Source organism: Pipistrellus kuhlii, unplaced genomic scaffold (assembly GCF_014108245.1).
Source record: "Pipistrellus kuhlii isolate mPipKuh1 unplaced genomic scaffold, mPipKuh1.p scaffold_m20_p_12, whole genome shotgun sequence".
NCBI lineage: Eukaryota > Metazoa > Chordata > Mammalia > Chiroptera > Vespertilionidae > Pipistrellus > Pipistrellus kuhlii.
Window position 1 is genome coordinate 3,559,227 of NW_023425427.1, and position 20,095 is coordinate 3,579,321.

Here is a 20,095-nt window from a genome sequence, read left to right on the forward strand (position 1 = left end):
GAAGCAAAACTTGACTCCTCTTCCTCAATGCCTGGGCCACCCCGACTGAAGCCATGTCTGAAAATGGGAAACCCCTTCCCCTTTGGTCCTGCAGCCAGACTCTCTGGAACCAGGCCATACGCTAGTCCTATATTTCAACCATCCCAACTCAAACTCATGACCAGAATCAAAGACCATTTATTCTAAATCCTTCCCACCACGCTGTTTTCCTCTCTGTCCCAAAACACTTGCTCTGGAGAAAGGTTCCTCAACTCTACATGACTGCCACTGCAGGCCAGAGCGTTTGCTGCAGAGAGCTGGTGCACCCTGCAGGGTAGCTAAGCAGTTTCCCTGGTCCCTGGCCTCTGCCCCCCAGACCGCACAATCCAAACTGTCCGTGGACATTTCCGAATACCCCCTCACCTCCCAGGAAAAGAAATGACCCCTAACTGGCAAGCATTGCCCTAGGTCAGAGGTTCTCCTGTCTGTCCTTGACCCATGAAATCCAAACACATGACAAAGGACCTGGCACTGGTGTTGTCTCAAGGCTTGGTAGGTGATTCTCATATGCAGCCACTTCTTTGCTTTCCTTACTGCTCAATTGTGGCCTCTGCTGAAGTTCCTACACCACAGGGTGGAATGCCTAACTTAGAAATAGGAGTGCAAAAACTTAGGCAATGAAAAGGGAGAGGAAGAAAGGATAAGGCAATTATAGCGAGAGGAAAACTAAAGCTACCCATTCCATCCCTTTCATTATAAATTTCAATCAACCAGGAGGTAGATTGAGTCCAAAGTGCTCAACAGGGAGGGTGGCCTCTTAGGCCAGGTGCCAGCTCCCCAAGCTGCAGAGATGGCCCTTTAAGAGTGCTTTGACACAGACTGGCATACAAAGAGGCTGCATTCGAGCTACCAATGCCAGGGAATGCCAGTGACTCCTCAAACCTGCTCTCCAAACTCCAATCATTCCCGGAAAAAAACGTTGTTCAATCAAAGAGGTCTAGTAAAAAATTATTAAACTAGAGGCCAGGCCAGATGCATGGAATTCCTGCAAGGGGCTTGGCCCTCGCAGCTCTGGCTTAATCCGGAAGGTGGTCCGGAAGATTGTCTGGACAATTGTTCTGCTGTTTGGCTGTTCAGTCAATTTGAATATTATGCTTTTATTATTTTAGATATTCTAAGAGCAATCCCTTTCTCAAACAAATACATTTATGTCACCTGGGAGGCAACAGAGCCTAGTTAACATGCAGACTCTGGAATCTGCTTGCCTGTGAATTAGCCCTTTCCTTGGACAAGTTATGTAAATGGGGATGACAACAATACCTAAGGCACAGTATTATCGTGAGGATCAATCAGTTGAAATAATTTTTATATGCTGTGTCCATGCTAAGCACTTGGTAGGCTTTGTATTTAGCAGCCAACTTATCACTCTTATTACTGTTATTATTTATTTGACTATAGGATCATTTCCCCCTCAGAAAATATCTTTAAAAAATCACATTAGAGTTCCATGTGACGTGCTTTAAGAAGTGCCAATTTAGACTAGTTTCAGCCACACCAATAAAATACAACTTGTGCACCATGTGATACCTAGATTCCATCTGAAATTCACAGGTTGGTGGTTTCAAGTTCAACCAAAAGCAGCCTGAGGGGTGCTGGGACGGACTTCTCTCTCACTGCCACCTGTCTGTTAGCCCCCTGAAGGCAGAGACCTGTCTACCTTGTATCATCATCTCCCCTGGGCACAGCATCTAGCCTGCATAGTTGAGTGATTTCTGGGTAAGGACCAAATCTCATTTATTGTAATAGAACCATCCACCCAGCCCCAGTCCAGCCCCAGCCCCATTCATTTAATAGCTTCACCACAAAACCTACTGAGATTTTTTTTTTTTTTTTTTTTTTTTTTTTTTTTTGTGAAGCACATGAAGGAACCATCGGGAGAGCAGACTAAAACGGAGACTCATGCAACTCTGAAATACGAGCAAGGAAGTAAGGCGATCAGACTTGGTGTACCAATAGTATATTTATACTCAAGTTTTAGGTACATACTTAAGGCTCAAAGAAAGATGTAACCTAAGCCACAAACCTCGCTCTGCAGCCCACATGGAAAACCACTCGATACAAAACACCTCTATGGCACAGTGGCTGCCATTATCAATCTCTCTCCTCTGCCCTGGCTCTCCAGAACCAAAGCCTGCAGAGGATACCACAATAACCCCAGTAATCCCACCTCTGAAATAATTGCTAAATTTACAGCAACTAATGATCTCAAAGGCAGGGTAAATAATCAAACCAACAAACCAATAATCACCAACTCAGTGGGAACACAGGAAACACCTTTGGACCAGACTGACTTTTACATTCACGTGAGTAGGAAAGAAATAACTTTGAGCAATGAATGCAACCAATTCTCCCACATGGAGGGAAGAAGTTGTATTTATGCAGTTCCTGCAAAATTCCAAGCTCACTATGTTTGGTAGCTAAGGTGTCTCTCACCGCAACCACACATTTAACAGTGTCTTCATCATACAGAGTCTCAGAGGAATTGCTTATGGCATCATTTTTGCCTCTACTCTCCACTGTGTGTGTGTGTGTGTGTGTGTGTGTGTGTGTGTGTGTGTTTAATTAATATAGTTTCTCCTATGAGAGCAGGGGCCATGTTTGTTTCACTCATCATTGTATCTGCCCCAAAACAGCACTAGGCCTGTAGTTGGTGCTTGGTAATTACTTGAGGATTAAATAAAGGAAGGAAGAAATAACTAGATGACCAGGGGCCTGACTTCTGGGGTGAACTCCATCATTTAATTAACTATGTGTCCTTGGCGAAATCTTATACTTAATTTTAGAGCTAGAAAGGAGCTTAGAAATCCGCATGTTGGGAGATTGCACGCTCTGTTTTAGCGGTGGAATCCAAAGGAAATCATGCGTACAGCCTGAACACAGAAGCAGGAGCAGCAAACCTCTCACAGAGGGGCTGGGGAAGGCCAGGGAGCTTGCCTGAGTGCCCCCTGCCCTTTGCCTGTCGTCTCACACTACACTAGCTCCTATGACTTTAAAAAAATAGTTTATGCATATCCACTGAAAGCAATAGTTGTATTGGGTCAGAAAGTATTTTAAGAATCCAAATTTGAAATTAAGTATATAACTATTGTTCTTGGGTGATTTAGAAGTAATTCTCCTAAGAAATTGTTTACATTCAATAAATATATTTTTGAATCAGTACTTATTTTTTTTGAGATTCTGATATGTTTCTCTTTTGAAAGAAGTTGCACCATGTTTCTCATCCTTGTGCTCTTTTTCTTTTCATTTACGTGCATTCTTCATTTTCCTTAGTGATCCTGCTTTTCATCCTGCCCAGAGTACCTTCCCCCAATAACTCAGATTCTCTACAGCTCCTCAAAGCTCACGGAAAGTTCATCTGTGAACTTGTATGAATGGAACCAATGCAGGACCAGACTGACTTTTACATTCACGTGAGTAGGAAAGAAATAACTTTCCTAAAGAAATGGGCCTTACTGAAAGGGGGGATCGGTCATTAATGGGCCAACTTTCAAGCTAGGATTTGAATATTCAGCATAAAAGCAGAGGTATTGGCAGCTGGTAGAGATATCATGAATAACCCATTTTTAGCCCATAATGTCATAAAATGTGCAAACGAAACATGCCTATTTTCATATCAAGTATATAAAAGATATAAGACCTGAAGCCATGCCTTCCCAGCTGCAGGCCAAGATTACAGCCTTCACTATTCTTCCTGGCTATCTTATCCTAACTGGCCCAGAAATATTAGGGACTTGTTCTTCTTCCTGGAACTTTAAGACAAAAATCACACCTCTAGAGACTTATTTGCATTCTCTAATTTGTTTATGTCCATAACATGTATATGTGCATATGATACAAAGCAAAACAAAAGTGACTCTAGGCATCTAGAAATGAAATTTTACATATATATATCTCCTGCCCTCAAAGAGTTTTCAGTTAGGTAATAAAGAAATATGCACTCTAATTGCAAATGGCTTAAAACTCAAGAGGTGTTAAGTGTAGAAAAGTATAGAAATACTGAAGAGAGGGTGATCAAGTGGAACGAGGAGACACTGAGATGGTTTGAAGCAGAAAAGAATTTGGGCTAAGTCCTTTTTGTAAGAGTAGGATTCCAAGAGGCCAAGAACCAGCTCAGATCTGCTTAAGAAAAGATGGTTCACTGAGTGTCCTCTCTTACATCCAAATGTGTGCATGCGTTTGGGTAGGTTATTGAATGCACTGACAGCATTTGCAAAAAAACACTACCAACGCCTAATATGGTTGACTAAAAACATTTGACCATTTCCAACGTGACTTAACACTAGTTATTCCACCTCGATGAAGCTCAGTCACCTCCTCTATAAAGTGGAGAAAACAGACAGAACCTATCTCTGATGGTTTATAAATTTTAAACAGGACAGTATGTATCATGCCCAGAGCGCAGTACATATTCAATAAACATTAGCTATTTGTTCTTCTCAATGCCATTGCTAATCTCTTGTGCAAAGTGAACAATAAATAAATACATAAATAAATCAATAAATAAGTGAAAAGGTGACTGACAGACAGCCTGCTGAGGGGTTCCTTGGCCCAGACATTCCCCCCTTTCAGTAAGGCCCATGCCAATGGCTGACCCCAGAAGCTTTCTATGAATGAAAGGCAAGGACCAGCTTAGCCCTGATCTTACCTGTATATTTTATATCGAGTTGTAAATCCTTGACGGTGTCTTTCCACAAAGGATAGGTAGCTCCTGGAGTGGTGGAAAGGCCCCCTGTCTGAAATGAGCCAATCAAATTCCTTGGAGACATGTTGGTCTGTCCCAGCTGGTTCCTGGTGGGAGGGCTGCACTGAGATACGGCCCCATATAAACAGGAAGTAGAGGAGCTCAACAAACCTCCAGTTCATGCTTTTCTGCCGGCCTTTTTCCTCTCATTCTTGCTCCATTCTGTGGAGTCCTGTGGAGAAAGGAGGAGAGAAGAAGGGAGGGTAGTTGGGAAGAGAAAGACAGGCAGAGAGAGAGAAGAAAGACAAAGGAGAAAATGGTGTTAACACGTTTTCTTAATACTATCTTACATCAGAACAGTGCTTTAAGGTTTACAAAATTAGTACAGTATCTGGTTAAGAGCACAGCATCACGTTCCTGCTTTGCTGTTCACATGCTGTATCAACATGTAAATTGCTTAATTTCTTAGGAATGCAGTTTTCTTATCTGCCGAACATAGGATGAGGTGAAGTGCTTGTATCTTGGCACTTGGCATATGAAAAGTCTTCAAGGCTTAGGTATTGAAATGGTCAAATACAGAGACCTAGTCTCAGAGATGTGGAGACAGAACTCAAGTGTCTGGCCCACCTACTGTCTTCAACAACCTGCCTCTCAGGACAGGGACTCAGTAAATGAGACTTCCTTCCTCTCCTCCTCTCACACAGACATGTAGCTACTGAATGCGCACTCTGCATGATTACATGAATGCACACCATCTCAGGATGGATTATGAGCATGAGTTTCTGGGTGGGATACCTACAGGGGAAGAGTGTGGAGCTTGTTAGTCACTTCTAAGTGCTCACTAGGGTGCCTCCCTCACCCCAAAGAAAGGTGAATGAGATTCACCTGCTGGTGATTCTGAACTTCAAGGTTCTCTGATGTTCAGAAACTAGGTAGGGCCTTAGCCACCTCTTATTGGGGGGACGGTAGAGTAGCACAGTGGCTCCATGTTGGAGAAATGCTTAGGAAGGGGGAGCTTAGAAGAGGCTCCTTGTGGGGGAGGGGAGAAAAGAAGAGAGACTACATGGCCACACCTTACCTTTTGAAAATTTATAAATTTTGTTGCTATCACTTCATCAAACTTCTACTTACTAGCCTATAATTTTGCTATCTATGGCCCCCACCCCATTTATTCTAAAAGAGCTCATGTTAGTCCTCACTGAAAGGTAGCTGTGAATTCAGGTCTCGTCAGTTATAAAAAGCATGATTTCAGGTAAGTATTTAACCTCTCTAAGTCTCCATTTCCCTGTCTGCAAAATGTAATTAGCAATAGCACCTAATGCCAGGCTGGCGTGGCTCAGTAGTTGCGTGTGAACCTCTGAACTAGGAGGTCAGAGTTCAATTCCCAGTCAGGGCACATGCCCGAGTTGCAGGCTTGATCTCTAGTGTGGAGTGTGCAAGTGGCAGCTGACCAATAATTCTCCCTTTTCATTGATGTTTCTATCTCTTTCTCCCTCTCCCTTCCTTTCTGAAATCAATAAAAATATATATTTAAAAAACACACACACACACACACAATAGTACCTAGTGTTAAAATGCAGTGACACAATTTATGTGAAGTGTTCCACCCAGTGGCTGGCATGTATCAAGTGCTCCATGATGGTGAGGATAATAATAATGATGAATGTTGGTACTGATGGTGTCCACTCATTTCCTGCTGGGAGTGTCTTCACTCATACTGTCCCCCTGCCCAGCCAAGTCCTGTTCATCCTGTAGTAGCCAGCTGAGTCAGGTGCTCAAAGATAATTTCCTTTTTCTATTCGTCTCCACAAGTGTTAGTTGATCCTTTCTCCAGGCTCTAGTTGCTCACTTTACATAATGGTATATTAGTGCTTGGTATCTTTCATTATGCTTGTTTGTGTCTGCCTTGCTCACTGTGCTGTGAGACTGTAGCTGGCAAGAACCTTCAAAAGACTGTTTCTACTCATGGCTAGTAGTGTGACTTTGGACACTACTCTAGATCTCAGCTTTTTATTTCTACCTTTTAAAAATGCTGCAAGGACATAGACATCTTGCCAAGAGTAAAATTATGTATAAACATGAATAGATATCTTATTTGTCTACACTTCCAACTGAAATGGGAAGAAAATCCAAGCTAGAAAAAAGAAAAAGATGGAGCTCAGCCAGTATGGACCAGTGGTTGAGCATCGACCTCTGAACCAGGAGATCACGGTTCAATACCCATTAAGGGTACATGCCCAGGTTGCAGGCTCAATCCCCAGTGTAAGGCATACAGGAGGCAGCTGATCAATGATTCTCTCTCATTTTTTATGTTTCTCTCTTCCCCTCTCCCTTCCTTTCTGAAATCAATGAAAATATATTTTTTAAAAGAAAAGAAAAAGGAGTTGGGAATTTACCATCCAATTAGATGTTTCCCTCCATTGCCCCACTGCACCATTTTATTATGAGGAGCCACAGAAACCTGCTTGGCCCCAGGAGCCCCAGCTGTCAGCAGCCAGGAGAGAGGCACGTGAGCAGAGGATTGGCTGTCAGGAGCTGTGGCCTGAAGTTTTGTTTAGAGCCTCAAACAAAGCCGTGCGTGTTGAATGCAGAACTGTAACAGCTGCAGCTGCCAAAACTGCCTGCCAGGCCCACCTGAGTGGCAAGCAGGGGGTGGAGGCGACTGCTCAGAGATCTCAGTGGGGAGCTACGACACACTGAAATCGCAGCGTGTCACCCATACAAACCTTCCACATGGCTTCTGTTGTAAGTGGGTGCGGGTGGGAGCCAGTGAGGGAATGCTTGGCTGTTATACTGTGTGTGAGGAAACACGATTCAGAACACTGCAGCTTTCCAAAGCAGGAGGGAGCTATGCATGGAACAGCAGCGAGCGAGGCCTCTGCCTGCAGTCCTAGAATTAGCTGCAATTTGAAAGATCTAATCCAGTGCTTCCCAAGTGGTGGCCATTTTGTCTCCCTGGGGACCTCTTTGATTGTCATGACTGAGTGTTGCTACTCACATCATGTGGGCAAAGGCTAGGGGATGCTGCTAAACATCCTACAAATGCACAGCACAGCCCCCCACAACAAAAAATACTGGGCTCCAATGGCAATTGTGCAAAAGTAAAACCTTGCTCTAATCCAACATTTTAATTTTACAGATCATGACCTCAGAGCCCAATTGTACTAGACTTCTACCTTTTAGCTCCTGGTTTTCATTTTGGCACGCTGCCTCAACAATGCAGTGGGTGTATATTGGCTGAGTGTGAACCTTTGTGGGGCTTATGATAAAATCTACACTTGAGCATGTAGAGATGAGTGCTTGTGGAAGGAGTCAGAATATATATTTTTGGTGACTTAGAAAATCACAATAATCCACATAACATCAAAAATGAAAACAGAAGTTTCTCTACAGAGAATTTCATTAGATGCAGATATTTTACTGAGCAAGAACAAGAGTCATTCATTCTAGTGGGTGCCAGTAGATTTGTTACCTATACGTTATCATACTAGTATTACCAAAGACACTGTGACTCCCATTCTGTAAACAAGCCCCTGTTGACACCCACTGAGCTAGAAATTTGAGATCATGTAAAGGTCATGTGATTACTTATTGGGCATCTACTGTGTGCTTAGATCTGTGTCTGCCCTCTTGGTAGTAATTAAAGCATAAGTACAGAGTAGATCTTAACAAAGGTTAATTCCACGAGGTGCCCACAGCTATCCCATTTCACAGATGAGCACCTTGGGATTTAAAGACATTGAATGATTTTCCCAAGCCCACAGCTCTGAAGTATTAGATTCAAGATTCTGCCCCCCGGGCTTCTCATCATAGAAACTGTACAATTTCAACTACATCCCCACTCTCATCTTGCCCCAGCTGAGGTCAGGACTTTCCCTCCTCAGGTTCAATATAGTGTGAGGAGTCACACTCATCAATGAGAAATTCTAATATGAAACATGCTGCCACAAATACTAGAGCAAAAGGAAAAAAAATCCAATGGAGGAAGAGAGGCCAGAGATAATGTTTTTAGCCAGGAGATCTGAAACATAGAATACCATTTACATATATAATTTTAAGTTTTAGCAGCCACATTAAAGCAATTAAAAATATACAGGTAAATGAATTTTAATCATATATTTAATCCAAATTAGTAATATTTCAACATGTAACCAGTATAAAATATTAGGGAGATATTTTACACTCTGTTACTCCTTCTAAGTCTTTGAAATCTGGAGCTCTGTATTTTAAGCTTGCAGCGTACCTCAATTTGGAGTAGCCACGCTTCAAGTGTTGAGAGTCACAGTGGCTCCCAAACTGGGCAGTGCAGACTCTTTCCTAGCTCTGCCATTTGACAGCTCTGTTGTGTTGGACCAGTTACTTAAACATTCTGAACCCCCATTTCCCCTCTTCTCATGTATAATATGGAGATCACCCACAGTGCCTACCCCTGGAGCCTAGGTCAACCTGATGACCTTATCCAAGCTTCACCTTTGAAATCTGGATCTCTGGATAAGACTCCTCACCAGAGACACAAACCTACAGACGGGTGGCCATGAGCACTCAGTCTCCACATTTGTATAACGTGGGCGATAAGAGGAGGATGAGTACCTTGTGGGATTCAGAGAAGGATTAAGTAGGATTTTAAATGCAACTATTGATTTTAGTTGAATCCCAAGACAATAGACACCATATTCTAAAGAGAGGTGGGTGACCATTATTTAGGATCTCAAAAAAAGTAGGTAAAATGAGCTTTCTGAGATTCTCAACCTTCCTGTCACATGATTGCAAGAGATCACAATTGGAGTCTGAGTGAGAACAGACAGCGTGTGGGGAATTCTCCTGTCTACCCCTAAACAACTCGGGGACACAATCAGGGTAGAAGCCCCTCACCATGAGCTTCAACAAGACCACACGGACAACATGATAAATGTCCCCTGGATCCCAGGTGGTGTGCCTCAGTGGTTAAACCAGGAGGTCTAGGTTTGATTCCCAGACAAGGCACATCCTGGGTTGTGGGCTCAATCCCCAGTGTGGGGTGTGCAGGAGGCAGCCAATCAATGATTTTCTCATCATTGATGTTTCCATCTCTCTCTCCCTTCCCTTCCTCTCTGAAATCAATTAAAAAAAATTTTTTTTTAATGGCCCATGTAGGTTGAGGGAACAGGGTGCATTGGTGTCTTACTCACACTGGAAAAATTAAAAAAAAATTCTATGGAGGGAAAGCTAAAGAGGGGCCCACTCCAATCTGGTGGCAGAGGAGGGCTGCCCATTTGGGAGTTAACTGCTTAGCTAATGTGTAAAAGGATGTGTCCCCCATATCAGAGATGGGCCGCATGCAACAGAAACCCAGGAGAAGTTGCCCTAGACCCCGACCTGGAGGGAAAGGGGATCCCAGCCAAAGGAACTGAAATTGCTTTGTAATTTTCAGCTGGTCACTGAGCAGCTGCATTTTCCTTTATCAAAGGAATCACAAGAGATCCCAGAGACAAAGAGAAGCTCTAGATACCACCAAAAATATAATGGGAAAACATTAGCCTGAACACCTGCCAGGCCCTCAAAGCACTGATGCTAAGTTGACAAGAAAGTACTAGTCCAGGAAGGTTCTTGCTACCTCTTTGCTAGTGAGAAAACTCTGAACCCTGAAGAAGTCAAGATCAAGGTCAACAAGATAGAGGAAATAAGGCAAAATCATAAACTGGAGAAAAACAGAAGAATCTGAAGGAATAGTGAGCTTCCACTTTAAAATAAAATTTGATTTGTTATAATATTCTGAACTGGATACATTAATTGCTGAACCAAGACTGAATGTGAGGAATAGAGGTGAACAGAAAAATGTTGAATGTCACTTGAAAATATCATGGCCTTGTCTTAAGTTTCATTCAAATAACAGGAATTCTTGATCCAAAAATAAGTTTAAACAGTGGGAAACAAGAATCAATAACTTTTTTTAATCATATTCTCTATATATTTTTATAATTAACAATACATCTGTAAGTTATGTATAGCATCTTTTTCCTTATAAATATTTCATTTGAGCCACATTTAGAAATGCAAAGATCTAAATTCAGGGCAACTGCCTTTTAAACTTTCCCTCAAAATTAGCAACAGTCTTTGAGGAGATCTTTCAAAAAGGAAAGTGAAATTAACATTTTTGGAATGTCTTTTCTAGGTCAGTTTGATAAAATTCAAGAAATATTTGTTGAGTCCCTACTATTTTAATTAGTTCTCCCAATCCACAATAGGAGATTGACAAAGAAACAGGTAATTTAATTATAATATAACAGGACAAAGACAGGGTATACACAGTGTTCCATGGAGCACAGAGCCCCAAGGAGGGTCTTTGGGAATGCTTCCTAAAGGTGGCATCTAGGTGAGGGGTTAGAGGATAAATAACTTTGTGAGGTGACAAAATGTGGGCCCTGCATTTAAGGCCAGGACAAAAGCATGTGAAATAATGAAAAAGTGTGGTATGAATATAATATCTACAAATATTTCACAGTTACTGCAGTGGAATGTTGAGGAAGGGAGTGACAGGAGATAATGCAGAAAAGCTAAATGGGGTGACTTGTTTTATAATTATACTAGAGGCCCAGTGCACGAATTCATGCATAGGTTTCTTGGCTTGGCCGGTGATTGGGGCCACTTGGGGCCATCTCATTTAGTCCTAATGGGGGCCAGTGGCCAACCTCCTGCAGCCCCTCCCCCTGCTGGCTGGCCCAGACAGGCTGGCTGGGGGAAGAGGCCACAGGGGAGGGACTGCGGGAGTTTGGCCGGCCTAGGGAGGTTGGCTGTGGGAGCACACTGACCACCAAAGGGCAACTCCTGCATTGTGTCTGCCTTCTGGTGGTAAATGCATGTCATAGAGACCGGTCGACCAGTCATTCAGATGCCTAGGCTTTTATATATAGAGATATTTATACATGACTGGTAGTTTTTTGAAGATATAGATTGTTCCCTCTTTCCCCCCACATATATCCAGGATTTTATCTCAATCATATGGTAGACCACATGTGTCAAACACAAGGCCCGCGGGCCAAATCCGTCCCGCCAAGCCTTGCAATGTGGCCCGCACCGCGCTGTCATCACTGCACTCCGCTGCGTTTCCATCACAATGACAGTTTATGACTGTTCAGTAAACCATTCGGCCCGCGATTTAGGCTGGATTTTAGATTTTGGCCCCTTCTCTGATTGAGTTCGACACCCCTATTAGACATTAAATCAGTACTTAATGAATGAATGAACTGAACAAATCTAGAGCCAGAACGAGTCCTGCGGGATCACAGGGATCCATTAATGGCTTTAAAACAGAGGAGTTCTAAAACGTACTGAAGAGCCCAGAGCTGGCACTACACGGGTGCTCAAAATATAATTGTTCAATAAATAAATAGTGCTCCTCTGAGTTGATGGCTCTAAATTCTTCCCTGTGGCTAACCTATTCCTAAAATTCAGTGGAGCAAATAAATAAAACATTTATGTTTCCATCCGAACCTAAACTTCAACGTTTACTCATCAAGAGCTCTGACCCTCAGCTTGACAGTTTCTACCAGGTCACTAAAGAAAACAGCTGAAAGGCTCCTGGTGGGTGAATTTGGATGGAAGCTCCTTGGGCTTGGATAGTTTTATGCAATGGGTTCTTTTTTTTTTTTTTTTTTTTTTTTTTTTTTTTTGCAGCACTTTTTAAATGATCAGACAAAAGGACTGCTCCCACTGCTACTTGTCCATGACAATTATGGAACCCACAGCAGAAATCAGGGGACACACTCTGAATATTTAGGCAGGTGCTGGGTTGGCAGTCACAGTTTTAGAAAAACATGGTCACTTTGGATACTGTAAGTGCCCTCTTGCACCTGCACTCTTTCAAGACACTCCTCATTCCATCCTTGCATTCCAGCAAGACTTCATGCTGCAAAGGGACTCAGCTCCCATCTGATCGCAGAGCCACTGTTAAGATATGTAGGGCAGGGATGTATACCTCTCATTTCAGAAGTGAGAAAATAAACCTTCAGCGAGATAACACCAAGTGAATTATTTAAATAAAACACACATAATTCACTTAGTCCTCAGGATAAGCCTCCAAAGGTTTGTTTATTATTCCCACCTAATGGCAGAAAAAACCTGGTCCAAAAGATGCGGTAATTTACTTATGGTCTCACAGCTAGTGTGTTATTCTGTTTTGCTTTTTGAAACATCATTCCAGTGTGAGTTTGGTTCTCTGTTGCTACCAACACACAAAGGCATGGCAGATAATAGTGATTTTTTTTCAACACACATCTGCAAACCCACATAAAACTTGCTCAGCTAATGTTACTTCATTAACCCTTCCGTGGTGCTTGCTTTGGGGTGTTCCTTGGTAAGCATGTGCATGGTCAAGTCTGTCTTCCTCTATCACCACTGTCTCTTTCCAACACTCTCTAAGCTCCCCCAGATCTGAGAGCTGCCATTGCTGCTACAGATGATCTCCGGTTCTATTAATGAGAGATTCAACCAGAGATACAAGGGATTCAAAAAACAAAAAAGTTGGCACAGGCCACTTCGGTCAAAATCACTAGAGATGCTTAACAAATATTTAATCTTCTGGACCCTTCACCAGACCTACTGAATTGCAATCCTTAGCAAGAAAGGTACCTGGATCTGCATTTTAAATCAATGTCTCAGGTGAACATTATGTACCCTCATGTCACATCTTCTTCCCACATCCTGGCAGGGAAGGGAGATGGGCAGGATCACTGAGGCTATTGCTTAACACTAAGAAATGCCTCGCAATTGCTGGAATGTCAGATAGCACAATAAGCTAGAACCAAGGTCCTTCCTATTGTCCTTCAAATCCCAAATAAAACATAATTGTGCTGTCTGATTTGTAGGAGCTCAACCAGCCACATCTGTGTGACTTTTGAGAAAGCTTCGCCACCCCTCTGAGCATCTGTTTTCCTACCTGTGTTGCTAGATTTGGAAACTCTAGATTAATAATTCTAGCCACCATTTTGAGTCCTTTCTGTAGTCATGACCATGAGGAACACAATTAAAGGACATTTAGCGTATGACTGGAACCGTGTCGGGAACTGTACAGATATGGCCTCAGTTGACTTTCACCACCACCTGTGGAATAGGTGTGAGATTAACGGCCCCCCAGTAGTCACCTTTCCCTGTGACCAGGCACTTTGACATGAGGTTCCCCAGAACTTCTACTAAAGAGGTGAAAGATATCCTCCATTCTTCCCGCTGAGGCTCACCACCATCAGTCCCTTTGGCTCTTGGAATGAGGCAAGAGTGATGGCTGCCAGTTCTGAGCCTCAAGAGACCCCATGGGTTTCTGCACCACCTCCTGCGCTTCTGCTTCTGCCACAAGAAGGATGTGAGTGGTGTTTCAGAAGGAGGATGAAGGACGTGGAACAGACCAACCCACTAAGGTGCCTCAGTCCCCCAAGTTTAGGGCAGGGCCCCCTGCTGAACCTGAGGAACAAGGCCGATGCAGGCTAGACCAGCAAGGCTGGCGTAGACCAGCAGGCCCCTCACTGACCCACAGACACATGAGCTGGGATCATAGATGCAGCTGTTTAAGGCCACTGAACTGGCAGTGGTGGTGGTGGCGGGGGGGGGGGGTAGCTAGCAGACACATGGTTCCCATTTTGGTACTGAAGCAACAGGGTCAGTCATTTGTCCCAAGTCACATGATGAGTAGTTAGAGTCGGAGCTGTGATTTGATTCTAGGTCTCTCCGTAATGTAGGCTCCTCACTCCACACACTGACAGTTACTGGGCTGGGGACTCTGGTCCCCAAGCCAGGTTATCTTGAAGCTGGTGAGTCCCAAGCAGTCTCTGCTTTTAAGACACATTTTCTCCTTGAGACTTCATCAGAAATTCAGATGGTGAGGGCCTAGAATCTGCAGTCTGAAAACACTCCCAGATGATTGAGTGCATTTGCAGGGATGACTGGCCCAAACCGGGACTAGGAGAGGAGGGCCGCCGGTCCTAAAAGAGAGAGGCACTGGAGTTCACTGAGTTCTTTTCTCGCAGCCCGTGAGTGTGCAGGGCACTCTAATCCATCTCCGCATACAAAAAGAAGCTGCAGCGTTCAAACCAGAAAGGAACATAGTGTTTCTTTGGGAGCTTGAGGAAATAAGAAAGAAAAAAATGCATCTTTTGGATGAAAGGGCCCTTAATCTTCAAAACACAAACCATTTTCCATACCAAAGCCCCTTCAAGTCTAGGAAGTCTGCTGAGGCCGCAAGTCAGGCAAACAGCTTGTGTTTTGCAGATTAAGGAGCCTTTGACCCAAAGGATCCATTTTTTGTGAAACTTTCAAGAAAACCACTGGTGTATTTCTGGCTGAGACAGCCCCTGACCAAGGCAGCTTTCATGCAGTCCCAGAGGAGGGCTGCTTCCGGGCTGGGGACCAGCAGAGCACACAGTAGGCAGGGAGATGAAGGAGAGAGCTCCTGAAAGACAGGCTTTGCCCCCAAATGCCACACATGCTGCCATGCTCCTTATGGAATAAACACAACCTGAAGAAATGGAAAGTCCCCGTTCATGAGAGAGGCCCAGTGATGGCAAGCAGCAGGAGAGGCGCAGGCCTAGGAATCTAGCACCGTCAGGAACAAAGGATTCCATCTGATCCCATAATATGTGCGGGGACAAAACCGAGCCCTCACTTCATAACAAGGGACTGAGTTCCTAAGACTTGAATTTCTGAGTCTGAGATTCTGCAGACATGTCTCCAGCCCCTTCCTGATTGGACCCCAGCTCTCAGGCCTTTACCTTGTGGAGGATCAAAGAGAAGAGGCCATGAGGTTTACCAGACAGGACGGGGTTGGGTCCAAATTCTAGCCCCAGGCTAGTCCCTCTGCAGAAACAAGACGTGGTAACATAACCCCTAGTCTTGGGAACTTGGTCTCTGTACTTATTAGAATCAGGATGGTGGGCTCCGGTGATTTCTTCCAAATTTAACGTTGTTTCAGTTTATGATTCCATACTGGTACAAGAACGAAGAAACTTATGTATCACTAGAGGGGGGGTGGGGGGTGGAGGAGAGAACCATGCTCACTTTTGCTTTGCCTTGGATGCAGGGAAATAATGCCAGACGAGAGAGAGTGTGAAGAAGTGGTTGGATGTGATTTGCCTAAGCCTTAGGAAAGCAAATATTACTGAAATGTTGGCTGACCGCCCCTGACTTCTGAACAGAAAATGGCTTCCAGATACACGGTGGGTGCCCAGCAAGGTCTGTTAGTCTGAGTGATGGGTGGCGTATGCTGCTGGAGAGCAGAGAGAAATGATCATGTTCTCTTGTCAGCAACCAATAGAAAGATGGGGCCCAGGAGCAGGAGAGAAGTCACCAGCTCAGCCTCCCCCCAAAAAGGCTCAGATCATTAACGCAAAACCAAAAGGGCCCCTGGAAATGGTTAACCTGAGACTGAGCCCAATGTCAATGTGCGATGCAAGGAGAGTCAGTCCGTGTGATCTAGGACAAAGCTCATCCCGTCCATGGACCTTCGTTTGTCCGTGTGGGAACCAGTGCGAAGTTTTAAATAGTCTCTAAGGGTCTTCCTGATGCAGGCATCCTATGGCATTCTATGATCCAATACCAGTGACTTCCATTCATTCAATGGGTACTTGTGGGACACATTTCATGAGCCAGGTATCGTACTAAGGGATGATGTAATTGACATGCATGACCCTAAATTTGGCTGTCTGTGAGATTATGGACACTCCCATGAGGTGGAGAAGAGATCTGGTCTGCTCTCTCAATGAGAACCAAGTCCAGCTGCTTCATTTTAGGGAAAAGGAAGCCAAGGTTTGTGTAACGCCCCACAGCCAGTTAATGGTAGACACCAGGAGTAAAGACAGAGCCTTCGTGCCTGTTCCTGTAGGCATTGATTTATTTTATTTATTTATTTTTGTTAAGATTTTGTTTTGTTTTAGCATATGGGCCATTTCCAAGTGAAGCCAACTTCCCCGAATTCAGCAACTCATTACTTTGAGAGCAATCATACTACAATGTGTGGGAGGGATGGAGACATTTGGGCCCTTGGGGGACACCTGCAGAGGAAATGGCAAGGGTGGGAGCTAGGTGCAGGAGGGAGCAGTGCGCTGAGGCGCAAAGGGAACGGGAATGCTGCAGTCTGCAGATGCAGAGACGGAAACAAAGCAGTTGTATTGATTTGAAAGGCAGCTCTGGGGCGGACGCTGACAGCCTGGGTCTTCCTGGCAGGTCTGAGAGGCACACACACCCACGGAGGGTGATGGCCATCTACTCTGTATGCAGGGGCTAAATTGCTTGGAATCAGGGCCAGGTGGGATGTACCCACTGGATAAGATGAGAAGGAGAGTGGGAGAGAGGATCTGCAAATGAAAGAGGAAGGATCCCTCTTCTCAGATGAGTATAATATAAAAGAAACCCGATTGAAGGGGGCTAAAAGGACAGGTACCTGACTCTATGCAAATGGGATGGGACAGGTTTCTCTTTAAAAGAAGGACTATGGGGACTGAAGGGAAAAGGCCCAACCTCTTCCCCATCACCATGGCTCTCTTCCTAAGCAGATTTCCTCCTCTCTCTCCTCTGGACCTCTGGACCAGCCTCCTAATTCATCTCCTGAACTAACGCTTCCCTTTTAAAGCCTGGCTGGAAATAGATGCTTACTAAATGTTTGATGAGCAAATAAACAGCCTCTGACATGGATATCACCACATCAATAATGACAAATTTTTAGCACATCACCACTTCTTGATGTACACTCAAAAGCCCAGGACATAAACAAGAGGAAACGCGCGGCAAGGTCTGCAGCCTAAGAAGGGAGTATGGGGTCACAATTTTTTCTGGGACAGCAGGCTGTGTCCACGTGGGAATGACATCTCTAGGCTGCCACTCACCTGATTTCTGGGAGAAGCCGGAAATCTAGATTTCTATATGAAATCTCTCCATTTTTAAAGCATGGACAAATGGTCTTCCCCCTGACAGGTGAGGGTCAAATACAACACATCCAAGTGCATCTGTTTGTGATTCTGGTCTTACAGGATCAAGGCTACATATCTTAATTAAACACTCAAGCATCGCTCTTAACTAGTCGGATCCTAATTCCCTAACCTGGCTTTTCCTTCCTATGCAACAGTATGGATCCTGTAACCGTGGTTAAGTCCAATTTCCCATCACTTTGGGAAATATACTGCAGTTTTGTTAGATGCGGAACATTTTTTCTATCTGTTTTGTACCATGTAAGCCGTGGCTCCTCCACAAAGTCTTTCTTGACTTCATCAGCCCCTTCTCTAAGTCGATAGCTAGGAAGGGATATAATTCTCCTTTTCCTTTAAAACACATACCATCACTTCATGGCTACAGAACGGGATCCCACAGTGGAAAAATGTTTGACTGGAAAGCTGAGGTACCTAGGTTCTAATCCTGGCTGCCCCCACCTGACTGTGTGGCCTTGGGCAAGTTAACGGCTCTCTCTGAGACTCAATTTCCACCACTTTGGAAATAAAAATATTAACTTCAGCAATTTTTACAGTGGGTTCATAGGTGGCCATGATTCAGGGAGGGATATTGAGGTGTAGGGAGGCTCTCCAGGCCAATCTTGGAAAACACCAACTTCTAAGGCTGTGCCTAGTTTCTGACATTTATTCAGATTTTGGGGCTAGGTTTTTGTTTTGTTTTGTTTTTGCCTCTGCTATTAGACTGGGCTTTTCTTGAACTCAGCTAAGCCTCGCTGACCATTTATTATGTAGCAGACACTGTGCTCAGTGCTTTCCCTGCATTTGTTTATCTTTTGTCTCCCCTGAGCTCCTAACAACCATGGTCTATGTACAGAGTGAAAGACATGAGGAGAAAAGACAATAGGAGATGCTTGGCCCTTTGTGGACACTCTCTGATCACCTTATCCTGCATCACTTTCAGTTTCCAGAGTTCAGTGTTCTCTTCAAAATATAAGAAAGACTGCTGGCTGGTGTGGCTCAGTAGTTGAGCATTGGTTTGATTCCTGGTCGGGGCACATGCTGGGGTTTCAGGCTTGCAGGAGGCAGCCAATCCACAATTCTCTCTCATCATTGATGTTTCTATCTCTCTCTCCCTTTCCCTTCCCCTCTATGAAATTAATTAATTAATTAATTAATTAGTTAGTTAATTAATTAATATATCTGGTTGGGCAGTTGTAAGTTCAATCCCACATTGGGGCACATGCAGAAATGTACAGTAATCAACCAGTAGGGTTGGGAGGAGCAATGAAGTTGATGCCTCGCTCTTCTCTCTTGTTCTCTTTCTCTAAAATCAATAAAGATTTTTAACAAATAAAACTTTAAAATGACTGAACTAGAAGGAATCTTTCAACTCAAAAATATAAGAAGGAGGAGAAAGAAAGGAAGGGAAAGAAAATAAAAGTAAGAGAGAAGAAATTAGGGATTAAATTTTTTAAAATGAGACACTAAATAGAGGAGGAGGGATAAAGAAAACTTTAGCTCCTTTTTTTTTTTTAACCTAGACAGCAGCTTCTAAAAATCTTGTTTTCCTTAGGGTAGGGGTGTCGAACTCAATCAGAGAAGGGGCCAAAATCTAAAATCCAGCCTAAATCGCGGGCCGAATGGTTTACTGAACAGTCATAAACTGTCATTGTGATGGAAACGCAGTGGAGTGCAGTGATGATAGCGCAGTGCGGGCCACATTGCAAGGCCTGGCGGGATGGATTTGGCCCGCGGGCCTTGTGTCTGACACATGTGCTCTAGGGCAAGAATAGTAAATATATTCTTCAAAGGGCAGACAGTAAGTATTTTAGGTTTCATGGACCATACTGTCCATGTTTCAATTACTCAGCTCTGCCATTGTAGCATGAAAGCAGTCATAGTCAATCAGTACAAAATATGCATGGCTGTGTTCCAACAAAACTTTATGGGCAAAAACAGGTAGTGGGCCAGGTTTGGTCCCTCCCCAAATACCTTGTCCTCCAGAAAGGATTCACCTCCCCAAGCCACCCTCTTGGGAGCAACCTCAGTTTTTCCATTCGTTTTTTCATCCAGACGAGGACCCTGGAGCTGTTGTCCTCTCCAGAGATGGCTCTAAAATGCTTTTCCTTATTTATTTAGAATTCATACCCATGTATGCCCTAGACACGGCTAAAGTGATATTACGAAGTTAAATAAGATATAAATCAAGACAATTAAAAATAAAACTGGAGCAAAGAACAGTTAAAATGAGTGAAGGAAGAGATGCTACCGGGCCCCTGGGAAGAACTAATTGATCTGGATTTAGTTTTGAGGACCCTGGCAGCTGAAGTAAAGTGAAGTTAATTGGCCCCCAAGGGGCACAAATCCATGAGTAGGATCTCATTAACATCATCCCTTCACCAGTGAACAAAGAAAGGCTGAGCTGAGAGGTGTGACAGTGTGCCTTACCCCCAGGTGCAGGGAAGGTCCC

General features: G+C 43.9%; 1 protein-coding gene across 1 annotated transcript in view; it reads right to left on the reverse strand.

Annotated features, from left to right (window-relative positions):
• Positions 1 to 20,095, reverse strand: part of BRINP1 (BMP/retinoic acid inducible neural specific 1) — a 147,198-nt gene that overhangs the window by 103,654 nt on the left and 23,449 nt on the right. Inside the window, exon 2 of the mRNA XM_036432824.2 lies at positions 4,685 to 4,952. Coding sequence (XP_036288717.1) covers positions 4,685 to 4,902 — 218 coding nt within the window. The 5' untranslated portion in view covers positions 4,903 to 4,952. The remainder of the gene's footprint in view (positions 1 to 4,684; positions 4,953 to 20,095) is intronic.